The sequence below is a fragment of the Drosophila albomicans genome, chromosome 2L (assembly GCF_009650485.2).
Source record: "Drosophila albomicans strain 15112-1751.03 chromosome 2L, ASM965048v2, whole genome shotgun sequence".
NCBI classification, from domain to species: domain Eukaryota; kingdom Metazoa; phylum Arthropoda; class Insecta; order Diptera; family Drosophilidae; genus Drosophila; species Drosophila albomicans.
The window spans coordinates 8,484,017-8,511,528 of NC_047628.2; the positions used below are offsets into that span (position 1 = coordinate 8,484,017).

General features: G+C 35.6%; 1 protein-coding gene across 17 annotated transcripts in view; it reads right to left on the bottom strand.

Moving 5' to 3' along the window:
- The window catches only part of LOC117564246 (neuronal acetylcholine receptor subunit alpha-7), a 128,444-nt gene that overhangs the window by 21,303 nt on the left and 79,629 nt on the right, over nt 1-27,512 (bottom strand). For 9 of the 17 annotated variants that reach the window (XR_007954657.1, XM_052003173.1, XM_034242940.2 and 6 more), the window contains exons 4-6: nt 17,153-17,292; nt 9,939-9,983; nt 5,565-5,674 (exon numbers count right to left, since the gene is read on the bottom strand). Coding sequence is in view for 16 of the 17 variants with exons in the window: in XM_052003173.1 (XP_051859133.1) it covers nt 5,565-5,674; nt 9,939-9,983; nt 17,153-17,292 (295 nt within the window). In the remaining variant the exon portion in view is untranslated. Of the gene's footprint in view, nt 1-5,564; nt 5,675-9,938; nt 9,984-16,333; nt 16,379-17,152; nt 17,293-27,512 lie in introns of those variants that run through there. The other 8 variants (XM_052003178.1, XM_052003179.1, XM_052003171.1 and 5 more) reach the window with 4 other exon arrangements.

The window sequence follows — 27,512 nt, forward strand, 5'->3', positions numbered from 1 at the left end:
ACAAATGTTGGCCAACTCAGGCTGTGACGGTGGCTGTGACCATGGCCAAGACGAAAAGAAAAGAAAAGAAAAGAAAAGCAGAGAAGAATTAATAAATTAAACGAAATGAAAGTCAGTCGCTCAGCTGTTGTTCCACACAACGCAATCTCCCTCAAATCTGAAACGCAAGACGTGCATTGCCTAACGATGTCCATCAGAATCGAGGCAGAACTGAGGCATTGTAAATTTACCACGATTAAGTCTTAATGAGTCGATGAAAGCATTTGGCGAAATTGGTGTGAAATTATTGGCTGGAACAGTCGTGGCATTGATTATTGCCTCGACTACATCGACCCTGGCTACGCAATGCGCAAGTTCATTAGTAAATAAAGTTGACAGCCAAAAGGTTTTCGGTGTAGGAAGACACACGCAGTGTGCGTGTACATGCCACGCCCATTGCTCATGGGCCACTGACTGCGGCCCCAAAAGTCCATCTAGTTTCAGTTTCTTCCCACCCATACAGTGATTTCCCCAGACTCAATCCAAATGACTACATAGCTAATCAATATGAATTTTATTCCTCTCAGTACCTCTTCTCTCAGCCGGAACCTGTGTAGTCCGCTTTCATTGCCATTCCGTAATCAACACCGGATGCTGCGTGCCAGGCAAATTAAACCTGAGCCTACGCCTCGAATGTTCATGGCTTTCAAGCCTTTTGTTCTTAATCCCAACCCTAATCGAGGGCCAAATGTGCTCTTTTAGTCACAGCTCGTAAATCTGCCGTCAATCAGTCGCAAAAATGTGACTCAGTAAGCTCCACTGCAGTTTCAACATCAGCATAACTTGCAATTAGTTGAAGCAGAAAAAGCTAAAGCAAATGAAAAAAAGACTACTTGACTCTCTGCCAGGTGCATTTTAGCTAAAATGTGTGCACCTGCCATATTTGTCTTCATTTGTGTCCCAGCCAGCCAGTTTTATGTTGAGCTTAACGCGCTTTTTAGGTGCCTCCCAGAAATGCTTAGAGTGTGTTCGAGTCGCAGCCAGGGGATTTGTGGCATTTAAGTAGTTTTTAGTCGCCAGTTGGATAATTTCTTCTTTATTTTTTTTATTGCACCAGCAAGAAATTTTGACATTTAAGTTATGGCTTAAAATGTTTCAGTTCATTTTGTTATGGCACTTGCTTTTTGCCACTGAATAGTAAAAGATTTTAGCACGCAGCTTAAAAGTATGCTATGCTTTTTTACTGCCATCAGTGAAGTTAATACAAGAAATTGTGAAAGGCTTTTAAAATATACTTTGTACATAAGCTGAGAATATTCTCAACTTTTTGCTTACGAGAGCAATAAAAGAGCACAACGTAGTTGTAGTTGTGTTTATAATTGAAACTCTCAACTCTTATTCTGCAGCATATCTGATATCTGCAATATATTGATTTCTTATGTGAGAAGTGATTTTATGTTTGCACAACAGAAGTCGAAATACGTTTTACCTATCTGCTTGAATACAGTTCAAATTCAAAGAGTCCTCTATTATTTATCGTATTTAATTTTGAATAGAAAATGCCTGTTGATTTAACAGAAGACAACATCAAAGTGATAAATGAGAACTTTGTGTGCAAAACCCACAATTGTGCGGCTAAACTTGTTCTGGCCCTTTGATGGGAAATTGTGCACACTTGAGATACTTCATTAGGTTTACACTCCATTGTGTGTGCGAGTGTTTGTGTTTGATTTGCAACTATCAGTAAATGTAAGTCTAAATAAATAAGCTGAGCTGACATGCAACTAAGCTGAGCTTAAAAAAAAACTTAAACTAACTTACAGTACACTTAATGGGATGACAAATGATTTGGTATGCTTTTGTTGTCAATCGAGACTTAATGTAAAGACTTACACATTAAAATGAGTATTGCTATGGTATTGAAATTACAACAGAATTGTTATAACTGGACATCGACTAACATGGAAGGCATGAAAATATTTATATTTATAGACACAGTGAAACATAGCTAAATAAAACGGAAAATAGCACACACAATCGACATTGATAACAATTGATTACTTGGGTAAATGGTAAACACTCCAACGCACACACACGCACACACTCGCTCGCACGCATACATTAACTCGCTCACATACACATTCAATAACTTGTTTGCTAACACTGAATAACATTTATAAGCTTACCGCCTGTAAATGGGAATGAGTATGATATGAAATTGTAATTATGTGGATTTCAATTGCTTTTTGCCAATTATCAAGCAATCATTGTTATTATTATTATTCTCAGTGCATAGAAAAATGACTCTAAAGACTATACAGGTCTGGCGTTTAATGGCATAGATTTTCACAATATAAATTAATGGTTGCATATATATTTTTTTAATTATTAGATTTTTCAGATATATTAATAGTTGACTTCTAAATTGTCTAAGGGATATTCGAGATTCGAGCATTCGTTCTATTTTCTATTTTTTTTTTTTTTTTTTTTCATAAGGTGAAAATGGTTTGCTTGTCTTATGGGGCGTATGATGTATGAGCAGCGTTATTAGCGCTGAAGCGGCGTAGTTATTGTTTTTTTTTTTTGTTATACTCATATATTAACTAGACACTCAGACACATACACAGAAAGACTTTCACACATAGATATACGAATAGACAGATAGCATATAGTGAGGTATACACATAGTATGTTAGTACGAATCGAGGAGTTCGTTTGTATGTTGGAACATGGAGTAAGTGAAGAAAGCAAATGGAAATAAAGTTTCGGGCCAAAAATTTGTACTTATTGTTGAGTGATTGATACGTGAATTAGGCAAAAGTTTGTCTGCATTCGGAGCGTGATTCGAATATAAGCATTTAGCACAAAATTCATTGATGAGCTGTCCAAAATAAAAGAAGAAGTTGAAATAAGAGAAATACAAGTACCAGATGGAGCAACCGCATCAGCAAACTGCGGCAGCAAAAAAGCTAAGAGTTTAGCTGCAAAAAGGCTAAGCACTTGATGATAATTGAGCACGTTTTGCAACTCAATTATTCAGTTTGTAGATGTTATCCTCTGAAAATATGTCGAACCGAACTTGAGGAAATTGAGAAAATGTCAAGATTGAGAAAAATATGGTATTCGATTTAGACTTTGCTTACATCGTTTGGGGATATAAATAGCTTTAGAACATTAACCTAGAGACCAAACTATTGAGTTAATAACTAATTCAATATCGGACAATGAAAACTTAATAGATTACGAAAATAATTCAATAGATACATTTCAAAATGTATTTATTAATTTTTTTTTGGAAAGCACATTAAATTCCCGGTTAACCGAGAACGAGAGTTTAAACTTTTGTACAATAATTTTTTTAAAAGCTTATTTTCAATTCTGAAAAACTTGATTTCTATTTACGCAATTGATATACATGACTTGTGCTATACTTTACTTCTTGTAGTAAATAACGAATGAGTTCATAGAGTTGACATTTAGAGCTTTTGAGTTGTGTTTAGTCTAACTAATATGATGAAAAATATAATTCACATATCGCTTACATAAATATGTATAAAAAAAAATTTTAAAAATATTTTTAAAAATTTAGTTAATACATTTAATTAATTTTGTGGTGTATGTGTGTGTATGTATATGTGATGTGTGGGATGTGGGTTAGCAATTAACAAAATGTTTTGGGATATTAGTTTTTAGAGGTGCCAACAAAGTCGAGATTTTGTTTTCGCTTTGTTGCGGCACGTTTGGGTATTAGGTTTAACTTTTTTTTTGTTTTTTGGTTTTGAATTTTTCATTGGTATTATTTATATATGAGTTTTATTTAATTGTTGTTTAGTACGAGGGATTTGATTTCTCATGCACAATACTTGAAAATCTATTTTGCCTTCATATTTTTTTTTTCAATTTTTTTTTTGCAAGCTACAACAAATAGGAGAATTACATTGTTGTTGTAAATTTGATTGATGGCTAAATAAATTCAAGTACTGAACGTCTAACCAGAAATATTACACCAGCATATTGTTGAACAATCTCTTATGTTGGTTATTGTCTTTTGTTCGGAAATAGTAAGTACAAAAAGAGCAAACAATATTCTACATATGCATTGACTATACAGACCACATGAGTTAGATATACTATATGTAAGTACTAGTTGTTTATAGTTTTATATAGGTTGTACGATCTGTTCAGGTATGATGAATCTATCGATATATATTTATAGTAAAATGATTCTTAACTTTTCGTATTGCTATTTTAGTTTGTTTTTTTTTTTCAAATTGTTTCGAACAAACTACTTGCATAATATTCTGGTTAAACAAAGTGTTTAAGTTCATGGAGTTTAGACTGAGATATTATTTAGGCTTTTTAATTGAGCTGTGTTTAGCTGCTTGGCTGTTAAGCTGTTATTAGTTTATATTAGATATTACGGTTTATATGTACGTTCGGTTAGCATTACGAATCCAATTACAATGTGAGGCCCACATCAACGGCAAGCTGACAATGTACAGTCCCACTAGAACACCACTGCGTGTAAACTACTCTTATTTGAAGTAAACAACATATGTATGTATTTTTTTTTTTTTTTTTTTTTTGGTTTTTAGACATATTTAGGTTGAAGATTTTTGTTTTTCTATTTGGGTTAATTTTTTAGTCGTTTGTTCAACATAAACATTGAAAGCAAATCAAAAATTTGGGTAACATTGAAATACAAATACAAAGAACTAACTAAAACAAAAACATAGTCGTTATGTTTAAGTTTCAGCTTTGCTTCTTTTTTATAATATAGTAGACACACAAACAATAGCGAGTGGATTATGATACGCTTATAATATGTCATATATATGTAAAAAGTTGATACAGTAGCTTAACTCGTTTTGGGTATTTGCTTTTGCAAATCGAATGGGAAATGATAACGAAACTTGAAACATATTCAGCTAAAGTTACAAATAATATTTTAACTGCATTTTTATTCTGGAGTAATGGAGATATTATACAAATTTTTTTGATTCATTTTAAATTCCGATTTTTTAAGCTCCTGTACTCCATTAAAAAACAATTTAAAACAAAACAAAATAAAACTTGAGCTGAGCAATCAATGGACTATACATTACAAATAAAACTAGCTAAGAAACGCAAGAGGCGTTTCGTTTAATAAACTAAAGTGCACTAACCAACTACGTAATCGATATAATATATTATAATAGTACATAGCTCGAAACTGAAAATTTTAACGCTAGAACGGAAATATTTTATAAGATAGGTTACATGACTCAACTAGTATATTCTGGCTTGATAATTATAAATGTATTAATATATATAATGCTGATGTACAACTGAAAACTTACCATCGATTATCGATATATTATATATATAGAATATGTGGTTTATTAGGGACTTTATACCTATATAGCAGAGGTAATGTTATATGACTGCTTTAAATTCTGGCTACGTAGCGCACTATCAACATTATATTTGTCACATCAAATTATCGATTTTCGGTCGGTTTATCGCTTATTCGTTATTTGGTTAGTCAGATGTAGTTCAGCCAGAACCTCCTGGGCTGGGCTGAGTTGGATACTTGGGGCACTTACCTATTGTACATGAGCACATCGGGCTTCCACAGTTTGTTGGGCGTGATGCGGAGATCCTTGACGCCGCCATATTCTGTTTCATTCCAGCGCAGATTGTAGTCGTTCCATTCCTATATCACACATCAAACATGTTTTAGTATCCACATAAAATGTTAACAGTTTACATTCTAGTACAACAGAATATGACTATATAAAAGAAATCATAAAGCGACGTGATATGACAAGAAAGTGTTTTTGTTGGAAAAAGAAATGGGAGAAACTAAGTTCGACTATGCATGCGACATTTACGATATAATATTATGCTGAGCACATGCACAAACATGCAATGAAACTATGTTAACACTATGTTAAGTCTCTGTTAAGTTGAATGGCACGCTGTTGCGCTTAAATCTAACAAACATTCGCATTACACAACTAGTTAACAATAAATTGAAGTTAAGTTCTTGCATTTGGCCCCGCACACTCGTACACACACACACACACACACATAGAGACACCAAGCACATGACAAGTTTTATCAACATTTCGTTTGCCGTTTTGCCATTGTGAACCGAGGGCGAGTGCGAGTGCGAGACCGCGACTGCCTGATCCTGTCCTGTCCCATCCTGACTTGTGTCTCTCTATCTGTGCCCCAGGACTGCTGCACACAGTCATAGTGAGGACTAGTTCCCAGGCTCAGTGGCAGTGCTTTGTGTCATTTTGCGGTTGTCGGTCTGCTTGTTGTTCTCGTTATTGTTGTTGTTGCTGCCACACACAACTTGCAACTCGCGCTTTGCGTTTTGCGGCGTGGCCTACAAGTGGTTCTTGTCATAAAAGCGGCAAAGTTTTCCACTAGTTTTCCTCTACTTTTCCTATAGTTGCTCTTCTTAGTTATTACATTTGTTGTTGCTGCTTTTGCTCCTTCTGTTGCTGCTCGTCGGTTGTTGCTTTATAATTTACACACATTTGTGGCATTTTTAGAGCAAGCAATTGTCTCTCGCTGCCTTTATGCAACAGATCCCTTTTTAAATCACAAAAAATTTAATTACATGCCATGGCATTGCATTAAATTATACATATCACTGGCTTTGCTTTAAAAACTTTCTACTTTAGGGCTGTTATTGTGGTGTGGTTTTATGACAGCTGTAAAAACAGATGACGGTACACACAGAACACACACAACACAGAACGTCGAAATATGTATGTATGACCGACCAGGTTCTGGTCCCTTTCTTCCATGCATTTTTGTGGCCGGACCATGGACCAGACCGAGCGTTTCATGTCATTCGCAATGCGGCAATTAGTTTTTCCGAGTAGTTTTACGTTCCCAATTCTAGCTGGGATTTTATTGCAGGCCATTGTGTGTTTGCACTAACTGATTTTAAACTGAAAATATTCTTGGAAATTATTTTCATCTGAATTAAGACTTCTGACTTCTCTTTTATTGTTGAGATTTATGTGTTGTTAAATTTCCATAGCGTTAATGAGTGTTGTTCATTTATTCATTTTAGCATTTAAGTTTTCTTTAAATTTTGTCAAGAAATATATTTTCTATAATTCTGTGTTTTCTACTGAGAGTTCTCCACGTTTCATTTTAAAAGTAAACATATTGATATGCTTTTTCAAAGCGTCAAATATATTAATATTTGTTTGTAGCGTATTTACTAAATGCAAATCTTGCTAAATTCCTATAGATTTTTGAGTTTTGTTCATTTATTTTCTATGAAATATATTTTGTATAATTCTACTTGCCTTTTCCAAACTGTTGATATATTAAATATTAAAAATTATTTATATAATAATCTTGTATACTTTGTATATCTTCAACAAAGGCATTTTTATTTATTGTATATGTTGTTTTATTATTGTTCATTTGCTTAAGTTTTTTTAAGAAACATATTTTTTGAAATTTTTTTACTTAAGTATTTCTACTATCCATTTTATAAGCTAATTATGAATTTAAAAACTTTATCTTTATCAATCTTATAAATATCATTAAAAGGGTATTTACTTCAAACTATTTCTGTTAAATGTACATTCCTTATAGTTTCTGTGTGTAAATACTAAATTAGTAGTTCAAGAGGCAGCAGATGTCAGATTTGCTGATCAAAGCGAACGCCTTTCAACTCCTTATCGAAAATGTGTGCGAACACATTTGGCAGGCAGTGTAATTATAGTATCCATTATACTCGTCTGTCCTTCAGTTGCGATATTTAAATTACAATTGCTGCTCGAGTCGTGAATTGACAAACATTTTGAGTACATTTCAGGCTGTCAGTTTATAAATGACGCATCAAGCCTTCAATCAAATTGGCAATCGGATGCTTAAAACAACACAAAATGTTGTTCGAATCACATTTTGGGGTTTTGCAATTGCCAAATCGAAAATTACAAATTATGTACATACATACATATGTACGTGAATGCCGCAGGCAACATTCGGCGAGCGTGCAACATATGCGATGGGTTTCTATACAATCATCACTACAGGCGTATTATGGGTTAACCCTGGCGATAAGAGAGAGAAGGGTGATAGGACCAGAGCCAGAGTGAGTCCGATCGAATCGATGTGTTAAATAAATAATTTAATTAATTTCGCAAATTGACGGGGACTTGACGAGTGCTGAACAAGCCCAATGCCAAATATAAGTATCGTAATTCCATGAAAAAATCATGTAAAATATCCTTCTCCCTTTCAACACATCCGTTCAATAATGTGCATATTTACAACGGCTTATAGCACAATTTTTTCTGAATACCCTAAGTGAAGGCATACAAAATTTGTTGTTTAGCATGCATATATTTCCGTTTTTCTGACTTATTATTTATATAAAGTCTTTAAGGGTATTATATTTTATATTTTATGGTATATTTGAAATGTAGTCCTATATCAATATACTAATGACAGCCTAATACATCAGTTTGGTATATTTTAAGAAAAATACCGCACGGTTTTCCTGCTATTCAAAGTGGGTAGCAGGTATCTCTCAGTCAAGCACACTCGACCTTTCTTACTTCTTTTTTAATATTATACAAAGTCAAATAATATGAAGGTATTTTTATTTGTTGATAAAACTTGTCGCTGTGCAATTAGCTAATCGAAATTATAGTGTGCAGAACAGTTTCGTTTTGCAATCAATCAACAGTAAGAACATGAAATCTTCATCAATATTTATGATACTCTTAAATGCGCAAATACAAAAATGCATATTTATGTATACTCAACTAACACAGAAAAAATCATATCATAAAACACATAAATCATGCGAGATAGTATATAGAGAGAGAGAGTGATATAATGGAATTTTCTGGGCTTATCGCACGATGCAATTTAAATTATTGTTTAAATCATGCAGAATTGGTGTTTGATTGTTGCATTGTTCAACTGTTGTTTGTTTGTTGCTGCTGTTTAGAGTTTTGGTTTTGGTTTTTGTTGTCTGGCATTGTTTATGTGTTGACTTTTAGTTGCTCTTAATAAATGCGAAAAAAGGTCGGTAAACGAAATGAATATCGTACTAAGTATTCCCCAGTTGAAAGCTAAAACTCAAATCGAATAAAGAAAACTATTGGAAAAGCGTTTGCTACGGAAAAATTTAAGTATATAAAACTAATAATAGAAGAGATTTGTTGAAAGGAAATCAAACTGCATTATGCTTTAGCTAGATAAATAGTTAAAAATGTATTTGTTGTAGTTGTTATTGTTTTATTTGTTGTTGGATAATATGTGTATAATGTAGAGAATTTAATAAAGCGCATTGATTTAAATAGATATTTGGATTTAACTCAATCATATTTTAAGTGTGATGTTTAAATAATTTATCACACACGTCATAAGCCACGCAATCAAACTAATGAGTTGTCTCTTAATTCAGAGAAAACAGAGAGAAGTTGAGGGAGAGAGAGAGAGAGAATTTTAGAATGAGAGAAAGGGGGAGAAAGAGAGAGAGAGTGAGTATGGAATACTTTACAATAGCTGTGGATACTATACACGTGTATATAGAAATTCGGGAGGATTGTTTGAATCTCTCGAATGAATGCATTTCACAATCAATTTTGAATTATCAAAGGAATTTTCCTTATGATTGGGATAGTTGTAGAAGACATTGAATGGCACTTCGAACAACTCTTAGTATAGATATGGCCCAAGTGTGTGTGCATAAATTACGAGCAGGCAAAACACATTTATTTAGCTATACGAGGCGGCAAAACTAACTACGAACTAGGAGAGGCTTAATTGATGATGGTAAGCCGCTGGCATAGCTAATAAATGGTTTCTTAAACTATTTATGATATGATATTTTAAAGCACATATGAATTATTTAATATATATATGTATATATAGCTATATTTAAGGTTTTATGTTTAGATGACTTTTCAGTTTAAGTTGAAACTTACCAACGAAAGCCAAAGATTCGTTATAAGTAGTTGATTTTTCTCGTCCTACAAACGCATTTTATAAAATTTGTTTTACATAATCACAAAAACAAAATAATTAAAAATAATTAAAACAAAAACAAATAAAAAATGGAAACAAAGCAATAAAGAAATATTTAAGGTAATTAAAGTGAAAAGTAAAAAAGAGCAGAGCATGATAATAGAAAGTTTTTATATATATTTGTTTTATGAGTTTACAAGAGATTTTTTTGAGTGTACTTTTTTTGTTATATTTATAAAGTTTGTATTTATGGCGTTTTTAAAGCCTTCAACTTCGATTTAGCTTTAATGTATGGAGCTTGGCTTTTACATTGTTAAGATTAGACGAGGTGATATTTTAAATGTCGATATTAATATTATGCTTTTCTTTGTATATATTATATATACAAATTGTAATTAGCTTGTCGCAGACACAAAGTCCTAATCAAATGGCGCAAAGAGCGAAACGGAAATGCTATCAAAACTTTTGTAAGCGCACACACAAAGCTGGCCAAGAAAGTTGTCTTTGGTCCAGCTGCATGTCCTTGTCATGAAAGAGAAAATCCAATAGGAAATTTTAATCTGCTGGTAGGCATACACACATACATCTGTGTGTATGAAAGGACATGCTTAGCTGCAGAGACAGTGTCCTTTTTGATAGTATGTTCAATGTGCCAATTTGCTTAGCATTTTATCCGATGTGGGCATGTCTGTGCAATAAAAACTTTTGAACTAGGTATCAAAACCCATTTATCTTTATACAAATTTTAATTAAAGATATTTCATGCTGGCCTATTGTCAGTCACACAGATAGATGGACTAAGAGGCAGACAAAGAGACGGACAGACAGTCAGACAGTCTGTCAGTCATAGAGTCATCTGTGTGATAGATATTTAATGTGTGTGCTTCTTTCTTCTGGTTCAAGGTGGTTCCGGCAATTGTCGTTTGTAATGCAGATGAAGTTACCTCATGCCAGATTTACAGATTCCATCGACTTGCCTCACATCTGCATATGAAAGCCAAAATGTTGAGGTGACTTTGTCATTAATAACTTGCCAGTGTAAACAAAAACAGGCACGAAAACAAAAACAGACACAGACCCAGAAGCTGAGACTGAGGCTGATGCTGATGCGAGAAAATCGTTGTCGAGCCCAAAACAACTTGGCCCAGTTAGTGTCTGACAGCAGCTGCAGTAACGACTTGAGCCATTAAAAGATACATGAGGGGTAACTGGGTAACGCTTTTCGCCCCCGCACCGTAATGATATGCACAAGAGGAAACGAGAAGCAGACGGTGTTGGGAAGAGTGCAGAGAGGGGTAGGAGGTATTCCCTACTCAGTTTTGAGCCACTTAACGTTTTGGGTAAGCCAATATGTGGCAACTTCCTTTCAACATCAAATGCCATAACGTCTATATATGTGCATGTGATATGTGATATTTGCTGTTGACACCTTATAAAAATGGCGGTTTTGTGCAAATTTCATGTTTATGACAGGCTGTTTGCTAAGCGCACTTCCGCCTGGCGTACTCTGCATTCCCCTTTTCAAGTGAGAGACACACAGCAAAAAAGAGAGAGAGAGAGAGAGCAGAACATACAGTTTCGGAGTTGGGACTGAAGCTGGGGCACGTCTTGCTACGTTTTTGGAAATGTCGACAACGTCAACACCAACGCATACTAATGACATTTTTGCCTGATTCTTTTTGCTGTGGCACATACACTTTTTGAATGTGGGCATTATCATTTGATAAGCTAATGCGTCATTTTATTATACGATCTTCAGCACAATTGGTTTACTGAATATTAAGAATGCGCGATACATTCATTCAATACACTCACATTTTTATCATAATGCCAGCAAGTGTATTCAGACTTCGGCTCACATTTTTAGCGAGACACTTGAAAAAGTTGAAGGCATCATTTGCAACAAATGACATTTGCATTAAATGCTCTCATTTTGCAGCCACGTCGTTTAATCGCATAATATTTATAAGCTTACGTATATACTTGTTAGTATATACTGTATTATACAAGTATGTATATACCTAATAATATAGTATGTGAAAGCATAGTGAAAGTTGTTTCGGAGCCAGAGAATCATCGAGCACGTTGCCATTGCCATTGCCATTGCCTGCATAAGCTTATAGATTTATTTTGCATTAACGTGCCAAATTGTTTTTAAATGAGTTTCTAATGAGCCAACAATTGCCGTTGTTGTCCTTTTGTCCCAGTGTTATCCTTGATTTTGCCCCCCTTCCCCCACCTCCCACCAAGATCACAGTCGAAACATATAGACGGCGACTTTTATGATAAATGTTCCAGGCAACTTGCTCTAAATGGGGTTTACTCTCTCATGCATATGTCTCGACTGTGTTCAAGGACAAAGTTTGTTAGCTCCGCCATATGTGTCCTCCTGTTGTTTGCCACCACCAACCTCGATCTGTGTCCTCGCCCTTTTGTTAATGCCGAGACAAATAAGTGTGTGATAAGTACAAGCAATTTGGTTCGACGACAAAATGTTCAGCTATAAATTTGAAATTAAGTGTACAGCTTAATGTAATGACTATAGAATTTATTCATTCATTAATTGAATATTGCAGCTATTTAAAACATACATGTGCTTAATATTAGGTGAACGTACATGTAGTAAATCTGTTAAGATTGAAATCAATTCCAATTCAAGTGAATAAAACGCATATTAAACTGGCTGTCGATTCATTCCATTCCCTTGAACTATTTTGGCTCTAAGCTTAAGCCTAACGAGCTGTTATTAGCACTTCAAGCACCTTTTCGAGTAGCTGTTGCACTTCAGGGGTCTTTCAATTGCATTGTTAGCATTCACACTGAACCCTTTAGACATTTCCTTTCGACACATTTCTATGGCCAGTCATTTGGCTGGGCTTTTGTGTGGTTGTGTCGATGAGATGTTTGCCTTGTTTTTGGGTGGTTGCAACCTGGAGATGTCATTACTACGATGTGCGACACGACAGACTAACTTTGTGGTGTTAGCCGAAAAATGCTAATGACTTTATTTCTTAACTTTTGATGCTGCCACAGTGTGCATTTTAATGTCACGTACCGCCTCCCGAATGCCTGCTAATTTTGTGAATGGCATTTTGCATCTGCCTGGTGTCTGGTTGCATTCCCAGCAAACTCTGACTGACATGCCGGGGCCATCAATGCTAAAAGGACCATCACCATCAGCATCAGCATCAGCATCATTGTCATCACCATCAACATGTGCAAAAAACAAAAATGAATTTCAAACCAAAAAACCTTGGTAACTGGTGAGCATGTTACCACACCATGGACACTTGTAATGCTTGTTGGCTCTAGTTTTTTGCACAGGTAAAGTTTAACATGTGCGTTGAACTAGTCAAATTAGTAGCAATAAAGGCGAATACTGAGAAATATAAAGCTGGTTTAAAGCTGAACAGTGGTGGACAAAACTTAATATTGCAGAAATTAATTTTGTAATAAATCACTTTTCAATGTCTGGTTAAGTATTTATTCTGTACTCAAGAACTCTTTATACCCTATGGGTGTTATAACATTGTATAACAGAAGGAGGTCATAAGTAGATATATATATATTTCTGAACAGCCGAGACGATATAGCCGTGTCCGTCTGTCTATACAAAACTCTCAGAGACTATAAGAGATAGAGTTATGATTTTGGCTGACAATCTGGTAATACTTTATCGATATACCAAATATCATATTACCTTCACTTTATGTCAGTATTTTTGCGGGTATCTCACAGTCTCACAGCTTTCTTATTTGTTATGTATAGATAGGATTCTCTCTTTGCCATTTTCTTAGTAATTGCGAAGGTGTAAGTCGACAGTGAAAATTATGGCTGTTCGTTTTTGATGTATGGCAATGGCAACTATTTATCAGAGGAGCATGTGTGCCAGCTATTAATTATTAGTAAACTAATTAGCGTAATTGACAACGTGGCCGGGGAAAGTTGTAAATGTCATGGCTAAAATTCATAAAGCTGCAGTCGATGGGTTGCATAATTTATGTGGTTCGCAAATCAACAAACTCTGTGGTTTTGTCAGTCTATCTATCAATTGCGAAACGTTGCATAAATCAAATTGTTGATTATCTAAATGAAAATATTCTTGAAATGCACGAAGTCATAAATAATCAATTAGAATGCTTTAATTAACATTACTCGTACACCAATGCGATTCGACATACATTAAAGCCAGTGTGTTCGGTCGGGTTTTGTAGTTTTGTTATTGATTTATTGATGTTTAGAAATGTGTATAAATTATTAATATATTTAGGTATACAATTAGAACAGCTATGGTTTTTATTTTTGTTTATTTAAAATTGTATGCCTATTTATTTAAACAACATGCATGCCACTAATGTTGTTATTGCTTTTTGTTTGTTTTTGTTTTGTTTTTTTTTTTTTAGTTTCGGATTTATGAAATCCCTGCAGATGTTCATTTTTCGACTTATCTGCAAGGACATTAAATATTCGGCTTGCCGAAGAGAGCTGTTCTTATTGATTTTGCTTTCATGTTTATTGGCATTTAGTTCAGCTGTTGAAAACGTTTTATGACATGTACCCAGCACTAATTAAAGTTATTTAAACATAATCTGTAATAGATACTCGTGTAATTAGTTGAGGTAATCACACATCAAACACACACTCTCTCACACACACACTCGTTGACTCACACACACTTCAAAAGAAGGGGTTGCGGTTAAACATGAAAATGAAAAGTCGTCTAGAGAAACTCACGAGGTAAATAAAATGAACATCGAGTTAAGAATAATATTTATGTTAATTAGTTTTAATTAAATGCATATTAATGTTTGCTTTAATTTGTGTCTAATGCGCTTAACACCAGTTGTTTGTTATTGTTCACTGGACTTTCAGGACTTTACTATGCGATACGATACGATACAAATTTATGCGACAATCTTTCCATGTGCTGATATAAATTGATTGACTTTAAATATTTGCTTGAAAAATAATTGAAACTAATATTATAAAATTTCACGATGTTTTTTGTTTGTGACAATTATGTTTAGCGTGTTTTTGTCACATATTCACAACAATTTAAGCGCATTCCGTTTCTTGTTTTTATCGAGCTGTCATTTAAATTAATTAGATTTTTAATGTGTAAATTTAATATGTGTCACAAAACGTGTGGTAAAAAATGCGTACGCAAAACATTTATGAAAATTATAAAATACATATATACATACATACATACTATATATAATATATGTAATTGTTATGTATTTATATATGTAAACTGCTATAAATCACACACAGACAACGACAAAACGCCTAGACACGCTGCTAAAAATTTGTTTATTATAAAAAAAATCGCTTTTTGTGCTTGTTTAAAATGTGTGTTTAAAAGTTTTTTGTTTTGCTATTTTTTGGTTTTATGCTTCATTTTACAACAATTAGTTAGATTTCAGTTTTGGCAACATTTCACATTGTTTTTGCTGTCATAAATCTGGCGTGGCAAAAGCGCTATTAATTATATTGAAAAGGGTTTTTTGATCAATGCCCCCAGCTTCAGGTGCGCTACAAACAAAGCGTTCAATTTGTTGCTCTACATTAATTTTATTTATGTGCTTCGGTTATACCCTGTGCACAGAAGATGCCATTAAACTTGAGGTGATAGAAGCGCTTAAAAGCAGAAGTGCTTTATAAAATTATTTATATTTGTTTAATAGCTGGGTATTTGCTAGTCTGGCAGAGTGCTATTTCAGCTCTGTTGATTTATTTGTTTATGCTTATGCCGGGCAATTTATGCCAATTTAGCAATAACGCATCCCTTGCCCATACGTCAGACAGTTACAACGAGCTAGAAGCCCTTGTTCTGGTTCAGGTCAAATGGAAATGTATAAATCATAAAACTTTTGGGATTCTGATAGATAGGGATAACGCACTAACGTCATGTTAACGCTGGCTTTTAACTTATATGGGATTATTCTCAGTTTTTAAAATTGTATTTGCTTATTTAATTCAATTTTGTTTATTAATAAAGTGATTTCCGTTTGCAGAGATTTTATAGTAACAAAAAATTGGTGTTTCACAGCAAAAATAAATTGTAATTTTTATGTAAATATTATTTTTCACACACATATCGAGACAACACATATTGGATAAAGGAGCTCCCAGTAAAATAAGAAATGAAAGAAATGCTTGTGGTTATTGGAATCTAAAGTTAGTTGTTAGTCGCTCTTGAGTTGAGGCAAAAGTTCAACACATAAATAAAAGCAAATTGTTAAATTGTTCAAAAAAGGAAAGCAAGTAATGGTAAATGATAAGCCCTATCAGTTAATAAAAATGACAGACAAACAGGTGCTAGACATTTTGACAGCTGGTACATGTCACTTACCAAATTTAACCACGCATTTGTGGTCAGAATCTGATTCTTTTCGTCCTATAAGAAACGCAAGAACTCGTAAATTTAATCTGTTATATCGATTTTGATCTTTTGCAACGGTTTAATATTTCATTTATAATTCGAGTATCCTTAGAGTGTTCCAACTATTTCGATAACAATTTTAAAAACTGCTTTAACGCTTAAGTGTAGTTTTCCTAGTATTATCCAATTTTTAATACCAACTTTCTTTTAGTACGATTTTTGACATTGGTTTTTCATTAAAATATTTGTCACTAGCAGTCTTGTAGTGTAAATTAAATATGAATTTTCTATTTTTCAATTTAAATATAAATAACCAGAAAAATTCATTGATGACATCTACTTTTTTATATAGTCAGAAATTGCGTTTTATAATGTAAAAAAAAGTAAACAAAAATTTCAAATACATTTATAAATGCTTTGTGGTTCTTGCTTTTGATATGTGAATGCGATTACTAAAAAAAATAGAATCAAATATTTGAAATGTGAAACCCTGGAAAATGTAAACAGTTGATGCTGCTATAGAAATTTAACCACGGGTACATGTCACTTACCAAGGCTAACCACAAATTTGCGGTCATAAAACTGAATCTTTTTGACCTATTCTACAGAATATATATAGTACATATATTTCTATGGGGAGAAATTGCCGCGATGGGAGCGACAAACTCCGCAAAACTTTCTCATTAATTTGTGATTATAATTTTGTTTTAGTTGATTATATTTGTGGAGCAGATGCTCCACCAATTTCGATTGTCTTTTTTCTTTTCCCTCTTCAATGTCAGAACTTACCACATCGATGATTTGCTGCAGTGTCAGTCCAAATTTAACCTCCAGTGGCTCCGATTCGTTCGCAACGGGTCGCTCCAGTGTGTTGTATGTGGAGAGCAGGTGATTCAGTAAGCGCTTCTCGTGTGGTCCCTGACAGCTTTCTGCAATGACAGCCAGAACGTGTGTGAACCCAATTAGTTGTGGCTTCAAACTTAGCACAAACCAACAAAAAAAATTCGACAAATTTTGATTTATATTTGCGGCACATTTGCCCCAAAAATGCAACTTGTAAGTGAGCCGCAGTAATTGGCAGCTCATTAGAAAGCTATTAAAAATCTTTTGGTTCGCCGCCACGTTGCCGCATTTTGGCAGTCGAGTTAATTGCCTGTGTCATTTCCATCATACGGGGCGAATGCGCAATGTGTGAGGCCAACATAAATGAATTGCTTTCCATCTATCACGGTATGCGTTACACTTTGAAAATAAATCATATTCTGCTTTTGATTGCATTTTGCACACCGACAATTGCCAATTATTATTTGTTTTTATTTGTGTGTGAAAATATACTTTTATAAAGCAAAATAATTTTTTTTTTCAACATATAAAATAAAATCTGCTTCAGCTGAAGGAATTTGAGTAGTGAAAAATCTTCATAAAGTTTGCGAATCGAGTGTCGATTAATATATTTCAACGTGAGCAAAAAGACATTGCGCATACGCCACATGGTCGCAACATTGCTGCACAGTGTTGCAGCACTTGAAAGCAGCTGCTGCCCACTGAAATGCAATGCACATCACACTAGTAATTAACAATTTACTGGCACAATATACACACAGACACACTCGTGCAGTAACATATGCACAGGGACAAAACCGGTGGAGCGTTTGGGTTTGTCAGCAATTTTCGTGCCATTTGCAGCAAGGTTAAAAAACTCATAAATTTTTAAGGAGAAGAAGAGAAAAGAACGCAGAAGCTGAGAGCATTTCGTACTCGTAAAAACACTCAGCATAAAAGGTGCAAAAATGGAAATCACAGTGCCAAATGTCAAAAAGTGTTGCAAAACAAAAGAACTGAAGGGCAGTAGAAGGCAGCGGGGCAATGCCAAAAAGAAATAGTAAAAGAAGTTAAATAGTTTTAAATCATGCAAAAGGGTGACCCATGAGACACACATACACACATGAACAGGGCCTGTGTGAGGGCGTGAAAGTGTGTGTTTGTGTGTCTGCGACCAAATGTCAACTGGAAATGCAAGGACAACTGCAGCTAGAGAAGTTTGCACAACATTCGCTCAAGGGCAAATTGATCAGAGCACACGGAACGTAACTAGGTCAGCTCACTCAAGACTACGCAATTCAAATAAGTTAAGAATATAGAGTATATGTATATGCACATATATACAATATTATTAGTGTCACTTACTAAGTGCTGTTCGACTCCAAATCGAGAGTCCTTCACATACTACGCCTGCATATTAATGGCTCATATAATAAACAGGAATCCGTTTACAGTCACCTTGACAAGTTTGGTTCGTCGGTGGTCGGTGGTTGACGGTCGTTGGTGACTGTTGGTCAGTTCCAAGTGGTTGGCTCAGAGCCATGTCAAATTCATGGCCTGTGTCCTGGCTTGCATAATTTACAGTTAATGCCAACATGAATTCGATTGCACAGCCTGACAGCTCCCTAATGCATTTATGAATGAGCTGCTCGACCAACATATTCACCCAAAGCCCCCACACGCCTCTCGTCCTCCCCTCAGTCACAGGCTCTCTTCTAGCCTAGCATGTCCTGGCCTGTCCTGGCCTGGCTCCTGGTCAATATTTACTCTCGAGTCCGCCGCTCGTGGTTGTCCTTAGTCCTTTTGTTATACCTCCATTTTATGGTTCTATTTTACTTGACAACTTTGCCGTGAGCTAAGTAGCTTGTGGGACACGCTGCTCTGCTGTTGCTGCTGCTGCCCGTCATTTCGCCTAATTGCGTGCAAATAGTTTTCGCAATTGAGTTGTCAATTTCCGACGTGTGCCAGGTAATCCTATTCCATCCTATCCTATCCCATGCTATATAGTACTATCCTATCTTTTTTCTCACCTCAGCTCACCTCAACTCGTAAATTCTCAACGTTTCCTCCTCGTTATTTTTTTTTTTTTGCTCACCTCAAATATTTGACATAGCCGTTTTACGGTCTGTTATAAAACACTGTCCACTGCTTTTTAGTGGTTACTTGAATGCTAGTGGTTGTCAAACTGAAGTGCGGTACCGAGTTCTTAATGGCGCATAATAGCTCTTGTTGCAATTCACTTGATAACTCATAACTAAACAGTTGAGTGATCTTGGTGTTTGTGTGCTTATATCATATGAAATTTAAAAAGGTCTGTGGATTAACTAAATCAGGTTAGATTCAAGTCTCTATCAGGAAAAAGAAAACAACTTTTACAATTCCAAAAAACAACTAACTCTCATTACAAGATATTTTAAGATTATACATGAAGCCCATTTATCAAGATATTTTTGAATAGTGCTTTGCAGTTTTTGAAAGAGTCACGATTTTTCATGTTTTATTAGTTAGTTTTCGATTTGCTGCATTTTAAACTCATTTTTAGGGACCTATTAATAGAAATATTAACATTATTCATAATAAAAAAAACCCATAGAATTGTGGAGATACCAAGAAGACAGAACATTTTGATGTATAAGGAACATTTAAAAAGAAGTATATCAATGTACTTTCATTCGTTGCGTGTGTTTTTGAGATGACTTTTAGTTTCAATTTATTTATTTATTTTCATGAAATACTGGTTCTATATATTAAACACTTTTTCTTTTGAAAGTAAGTTCCTAAAAGCGAAATGGCTTTTAAAGGACAATTAAAATTATTTTTCAGTTTTCTTTCTAGGAAAAGTGTTTATCGCAGAAAATTAGTATTTGCTTTTGGTGTCATTTGAAGATAATTTCAGTTGGCAATTAAAGAACCGTCCGCCACGCCTCTCTTTGATCCGCCCCGCCCATGTCACACACAAGTGTTGATAATGCACTCGCTGAGAAAGTAAGAGGAGAAAAGACAGAGTGACAGAGGCTGGGATAAAGAGAGGACAGTTTGTATTGCGTGTATTTCTCGGCTTAATGATATGCAAATAGAAGCACAACAAACGCGACTCAAACAACAACAATGACAATAAGATGCTGTTAATTGTCTGCTAGCCTTTATTGTTGTTGTTGTCGTTACTGTTGCTATTAACATTTAATTAAACGCCTTTTGCTGTCAAAAGCACGACATGCGCTGCTTAGTCCTCGTAATTACGCATCATTTTCACTTTTCTAAACGAATTTTTCACGAAAATTTCTCCATCACTCTATCTCGCGTGCACAGTGCTATCGCCGTCTCTTTCGCGCCAGGACCCTCAGCATTATTGTTTAATTGCAATTAGCGCGAAGCAGGCAGCTGACAAAATGATTATTACGAGCTTGTGTGTATGTTTAGTCTATGCATTATGCAAAGGCCATGCCACGCCTCATAACAACACCTCTGCACATCTACATACACACACATACGTACATAGCGATACACTCTTACACCTACACACATTGCAATTAAGTTGCAAATGCCTAGCGCCCATTGTCCTTGTTGCTGTTTTGTTGCTGCTGTCGAAGAGCGTGTTGAAAATATCTCCTTGAAGTGTGTGCCGCCACTTGAGTGCTCCCCCCCGCTACCCTACGTCTCCTACACCCCCCTTTTCCCGTTGTACTGCCGTCCTCTTGAGCTGCTTCCCTCGTTTTGCTGCTTGAGCTCTAAGTGCTTCCCGCTTGGAGAGAGTGTTAGATTATTTTTACGTGTGCTTTTCTCTTTCTTCTACATTATTTTAGCATGCCAAAGTAGTTAGTTTAATAAATTGCATTTCATACTTAGGTGTGTGAATATCTTGGGGAATATAGAATAAGAAAAATTAATAGCTAGTTATAACTTTGGAAGTTTGCAACCTACATTGAACTGATTTCTGCATTTGAAATTCTTAACTAAAGTTTGCATTCTGCTTAAACACTTTTTTGCCGCTTTCAAGCATTCATAATGCCAGCAAAGTTTTATGTATATTTCAACAACGGTTATGGTTGAAAATTATTATGCAAGTTTAATTAAATATGAATTCGCTACTTTCGTAGGCATATTTTGGTGGTAACAATTTGTACGATGAACGAAAATATAAATAAGAGCGATTTATTTTCACATAGCTTCAAGCTTATATTATAGACCAAATTGTATATATTTCAAGAGTTTCAATAAATTAAGCTTAGTTTTTAATTATTTTGGATTAATTTTGTAACATATTAATCAAATAAGGTATTCTTTACGAATCAATTTTGTTTTTTTAACCCAGTTCTGAACCAGATCGAGTTAGTAAATGAGTCGAGTATTGCCAACGGAATTGCATAATATGACTACAAGATCCCATCGCATATTGTCAGGTCAGGTCTCATTATGCTGACCTTGGTCATAAGTAGAGGCCACTTAAGAGCCATAAACAATCAACACCCAACTGTACAAATTTCATTATTAGTTGAAGTACACAAAAAGAATTCTCGACATGTACGCATAATATGCCAACTTCTATGCCCATTTTCATTTCCATTTCCATTTGAATACTCGATTCTCATTTCGGGTAACCATTTAGTGCAAAGAGTTTTATGTGTTTTTCAATTTGGTTTTATTCTTGGCAAAAATTGAAGATGAGTTGAGACTGCGTCTTATACGCAATCCTCTTTCATATTAAATGCATATCGTAATGCGAATGTGTAAATTTTGTGTTAGCCGTGGCAGCAAAAAGGTCGCGTACGTTGAATAACAGCAACAACTCGAGACAAGCGGCGAGCGGTAAAAAGAGGGGAAACTGTGAAAGTCACAGAGCCTAGCGTTGAAGAGGGCGCTTTTGGGGGCGGTCATGAGTTTGTGTCACGTTCGCGACTTCATTTGAAATTCATGCATAATAAGCAGCCAAGTACACACACACATACACACATATATATATATATATACATATATATATGCAGAGATAGCTATACACTCACACACTCGCCCACGCAGGCAACCAAAAGTGTGTGCATCATGCGAAGCCGCCCGGTTGCTCTTCGGGGTCGCTTGACTGTTGGCTGCATAAACAAGCACCCAATGCCGGAGCTAATTTTATTAAAAAAGGCAACGCTAAAGCTACAGCAGCCCCTTCTTCACATGGCCACACACTGTACTCTCAGTTGTGAATCAAAATTGACAAATTCAATGCCCTAAATGCCATTAAGATTCAATGATTAACTAAATAGCACAATTTGTGCGTATCTTTAAATCAGCAAAAGAAGCTTCAATGCATTTAAGAATGCTTCAAGCACCTGTTGAATTGTTTTATTGGCTTTAATCTGTTTGTACTTAGTTATTTACTTACTTCAAATTTAAAACTATAGAAATAATAAATTGTCAATATATTTTAAGATATTTAAATTCATTTTAACTTATAAATATAAGAAAATCTTCTTGAATTGTGATGTAATATATATCTAACATATATTAGTTCTTTAACGTATTCCCCTGATCTTTTTCGAGCAGTGTAGTGAATACTGTGGCATGGACTGTCGACTGATGGAGTGGCCTGCTGTTGTCGGCGAACTGGCAGCACATAAAAATGCAGCTCTGGAGCATAAACAAACAGATTGTGCTTTCGCCCCTATGCCACTATTGCCCCCAGCACGTCCACGCACGCAGCGGGCGCAGGCACATGGCAAATGAGACTATATAGGACTGGGGATAGACCCAGGAGTAGTTTGCCAGGGACTAGCGAAATTTATGCGGCATGATGTTAGGCGAAGCGCTAAACATACAGCAGAGACTTTTGTTGCCTCTTCCTCTCATCTGTGTTTTTTTTTCTTTTTTTTATATGCAACGCATTCATGAGCGCATTTTTTATGCGTTTATTTTAATTATATACATAAATTTAGACGGCATCGTTTAGGCAAATCATTGAGACACTCTAAGAGAATGCAACACTTTTTATGGCCTGCTTTTGCATCAACGAATTTTATTCCTCTATTCCTAATGTACAAACTTGCTGTCAAGTAAATCCTACAACTTTAATACTGACTTTTTTCCACTGTGTTAAGATTTCGAGTCAGAAGCGAACAAATGTGAATGTATTGTCTTTATTTTTATAGTAGTTTATAAGTATGTTTTTATACCCGCTAAAACGTAAATTATATCATTTTATTTAACTCATTTTCCGGTATGTTTATTTGGTATATTTTTGGTATTTGGTATTATTAAAAATGTGTATCTCATAGTCGTGCAGATTGTTAAGTTTAGCTTTTATTTCAAAGCTTGTCAACTTCTTTTAGACAAGTCGCAGATTAATTTAACTTATTACTGTGCAATGGAAATGAATGCTTTAATTACATGCAGTATTTTTTCAAACATCCAAGCGCTTTTATTACGATTTTTTCAATCCCTACTTAATACTGAAGCCATTTGCTAACATAGAGTTAATTAATTTTACGAAGCTGTTTCTTTTGAGGCTGAGCTTTAAGTTCTTCTTTTGCTACACCACTGATTATCTCTGTATTCTTTTGGAAATTGTTTTTGCTCTGCCTTTTCCATCTTTCACTCTTTCCTCTCATTATTTTTTTGCAACTATCTCTGTAATCATCGTACTTTGCGTTTGCTTTAACGGCATGCGATGTACTTACTTTCCCATCTCATCTACCTGCGGCAACCGCTTTCATATTTGGTCCCTCGTCACGGCTTTGCCTTAGAGCCGGCAAAGCTTTTTTTTGCTTCTCGTTCGGTTTTTGTTTTCAATTTCGAGAGGTTTTAAAGCGTAAATCTTTGTCCTATATAAACATGCGGACGCACGTGCACTTTAAAATTAATCGCACGATTTATGACGCTCAATCTAACCGCTAATTTATAAGGCTTAAAAACCAGCCATGGCCTGACAACTAGCTAGGCGTCGCCTTGGTCTATAGACAAGCCCTCTTCTCCCCTTCCCTTCACTTTCCTGCCACCACACTACCCCGCATAATTTCCACGTCTGTCCTTTCAACAGTTGCGCCTTTGGCGCAAAACGCTTTACGCATTTCAAATGTGTTGTGGCTTACACACGTTTGCTTTTGAAGTGTTTTCCAGTGTGTGTGCGAATGAGATAGCCTATGCACTATACACCCCACATATATATATATTTCGATATTTCTACATATACATACACATGTATTTGAATTGTGTGCGTGCATAGATTTTACTCGCGGTTTTTGCGTTTTTGGCTCAACACTCGCAAATTCAATTTCCATCACCGATGCCAACGATTATTTTGCGCTGCGTTTCAACCGCAAAAATTTAATATTGCCAATGTTGCTTAAAGCACGTTCAACGCACAGAAAATCTGCGCCAACAATTATGTTATATATGATAAACAATATATTTGTATAGATTGAATCGTATGCATATCAAGTGTAATAAATAAATTCATTTTAAAATGTTAATGTTAAGTAAAAAATACTCAAAGAAACTAAAAAAAATAAAAATTTGTTAGAAATTTCGGTTAGTTAAAAATAGTAAATGTCTTAAGATCGATTCGTCTTTTTGAGTTCAGAGAAATATAAAAATATGTATTTAAATTGTCTTACTTCGCATATATTTGAAAAGTTATTAAAAGGAAACATTTTTAATTTTTACATTTTCAAATGTAGTAAATAACCATAATTAGGTATATTTAGTCACTGATTAGTTATACCATTAAATATGGGTACATATATAAAATACAAATCAGAAATAATAAAAGTACAATTTATACTCATTAGCAATTTTGTTTTTGTAATTTTATTAAGTATCGAAAACACTTTTAAAAATCTAAGAATTATTGGGAGTACATTTGTAATGTTAAACTAATATATAAATATGAATTGGGATTAATTTGTGCATTTATCAAATGTGGCAAGAGTCATAATTTTTGTTAACGACAATGATAAGCATTAGCAGGAGGTGCTGTGGGCTCATTATCATTAAACACTTGGCGCAAAGTACAATACTTTCATTTGTGCCACGCCCATTTATTCATGAGTCTGTGCAAAAGAGTTGGCGGAGCCACTGAAGCATGGCAGCCATATAAATTTCGGCATAGTTTTATTGCGCACCAAAAAACTTGTGCCAAAGTCTCAGAACCCAAAGCGGAAATGCCACCCACCTACTTATCTGTGTATGTTTGAGTGTGTATGTGTGTGTGTCCCAGCAGTGCCTAAGTATTGGTAATAAAATTAAATGTGCGCTAAGTAACGAGTATTATATGTGTGTATGTGTGGGAGTCTCTGTCTCTGTCTGTGTATTCCCCCGACGTGGGCTGCGCACTTACTGGGACAAATTAAAAGCACTTGTGATTTTATTTTATGATATGATTTCTATGCGAGTCTCTTGAAAAATTATGCATATGTTAGAAGTCAACGGGCAGGTCTATAAATCGTTGTGCAAAGCTCCAAGCACCAAGCTCCACTCGTAAGTGGATTGTGCACATACACACTGAGAAACTTGCCGGCGAACTGGCGGGCGGAATGCGAACAATGTTGCAAATTGCTTTTGGCAGCAGAGCACTAAGAACTTTGCCGACAACTTGAGGACGGCGTAATGCTCTCAGGGCTGGCCCTCAAATATTGCAGTGCTAACTAATAGATTGTTTAATTTATTGACGTAACAGGAAATTGAAGACATACATTCAATATTTTAGTTTTGTGAGGTCCGCACATAAATCGCACTTAACGTTGACCAGCGAAATTGATATTTTGGCTTTGGCGACTAATGAAAATGTCTTTCAATCTTCGATTTGAACAGCTGCGAATAACCCTTTGAGCAAATGTGGTAATCAGAGCTTGCATGGGATTGTTGTGAACTGATTTCGACTGGTCATTAAGTCAAATTGCTATGCCTTTTGCAGGTTCAACTGCAGTTGCCAGCCCCTCACCGAATCCCCCCTCAACCACAAAGCAGACACTTAGCAACTCATTAACGTTTGTGCCTAGGCATTTTGGAGTCTGAAGTGAACGAAACCAAAACGTACGCCTATTGATAGCAAACCTGAAGGGAAACTAAAGCGAGAGAGAAGAAGAAAGAGAGAGGGGTGGTTTGGTGGCGGTGGTGGGGATCTGTAGAGATTATAATCTGGTACAAATGAGGAAATCCCAGAAAACCGACAGATTAAATTTGTATTCCACTTGTGCAAACGGATGTGGGCATGTGTGGAAAGTAAGTTGGCTTCCGTTGGAGCCCGACTCGGGTGTTTATATCTGTGTCGCTTTATATATGAGTGTGTGTGTGTGTGTGTGTGCGCCCATGCGTTGGTCATAAAGTTTGCCACATGTGAAAAACAAAAGTCGCAGTCGAGGCATAGATACTACCCAAAGAGCATTTCATTATTTATGAAAGGCAACGCAAATTATACACACACACATACACACACTCATACTCACATACTCTAATAACGGTGAATAGGAGCGTGTGGAGGGGGGGGAAGGGTATTTCCTGAGTAATTTAGGGAAAATGGCTGGCGCACAGTGGCTTCTTCGCTGTGGCAGTTAGTTACCCCCAAAGAAAGAGATAGAGCTAAAGCTGGCAAATGTAATTTTGTGTAAAAATTTTCATGAATGAAATCGTTTTTGTCGTCGCACACACACAGAGCGAAGACTCATACACACACACACATACACAGGCGCCTGTTAACAATTGTGTAGCATATTTTTGGTGGTCACTCGAGCATGCCACATGTTGCCAGTTAGTTTCGCCCCGTTCTCGTTCTCGTTCCCAATCTCAATTCAAGTCCCAATCCAAGTTCCAGTCCCAGCCAGTCGAGCAGGCTTAAAAGGCTGGATTAAATGAATGCTCAGTAAATTCTCATTTTCTCTGCAGACTCCTCTTGCTCTCTTCTCAGTGTGAGTGTGTGTGTGTGCACTTAAGCACTTGAAATTAATTTGACATTTTTATTTACTGAAAATGCGCACAAATTGTGCACATAACTTTGCCAATGCCTTTAAGCCCACGAAACTTGGGACTTGGCCATATTGCAGCTGTCTGTAAGCGTTACCTTTAATGCGATTGCTATTGCTTTCGCTCTTGCTGCTGCCTGGAGTAGGGAAGCCTCTAATGTCTGACAGCTTAGCGTTCATAGATCATATTTCTATGCAACGTGCGTTGCCACATTCGTTCAATTGGCCAACTCTTACGTATTGGTCAAATTACTCGTACTCGACTCGAACTCGATTCGACTTCATGTGCGGGTTTGCGGCAAAGTTGCAGCTTGATTAATGACAGTTGCAATACGATTTCAATTGCTTACGTATCGTAAAGAGAAAAAGTGAGCAAGAGAACGAGAAAG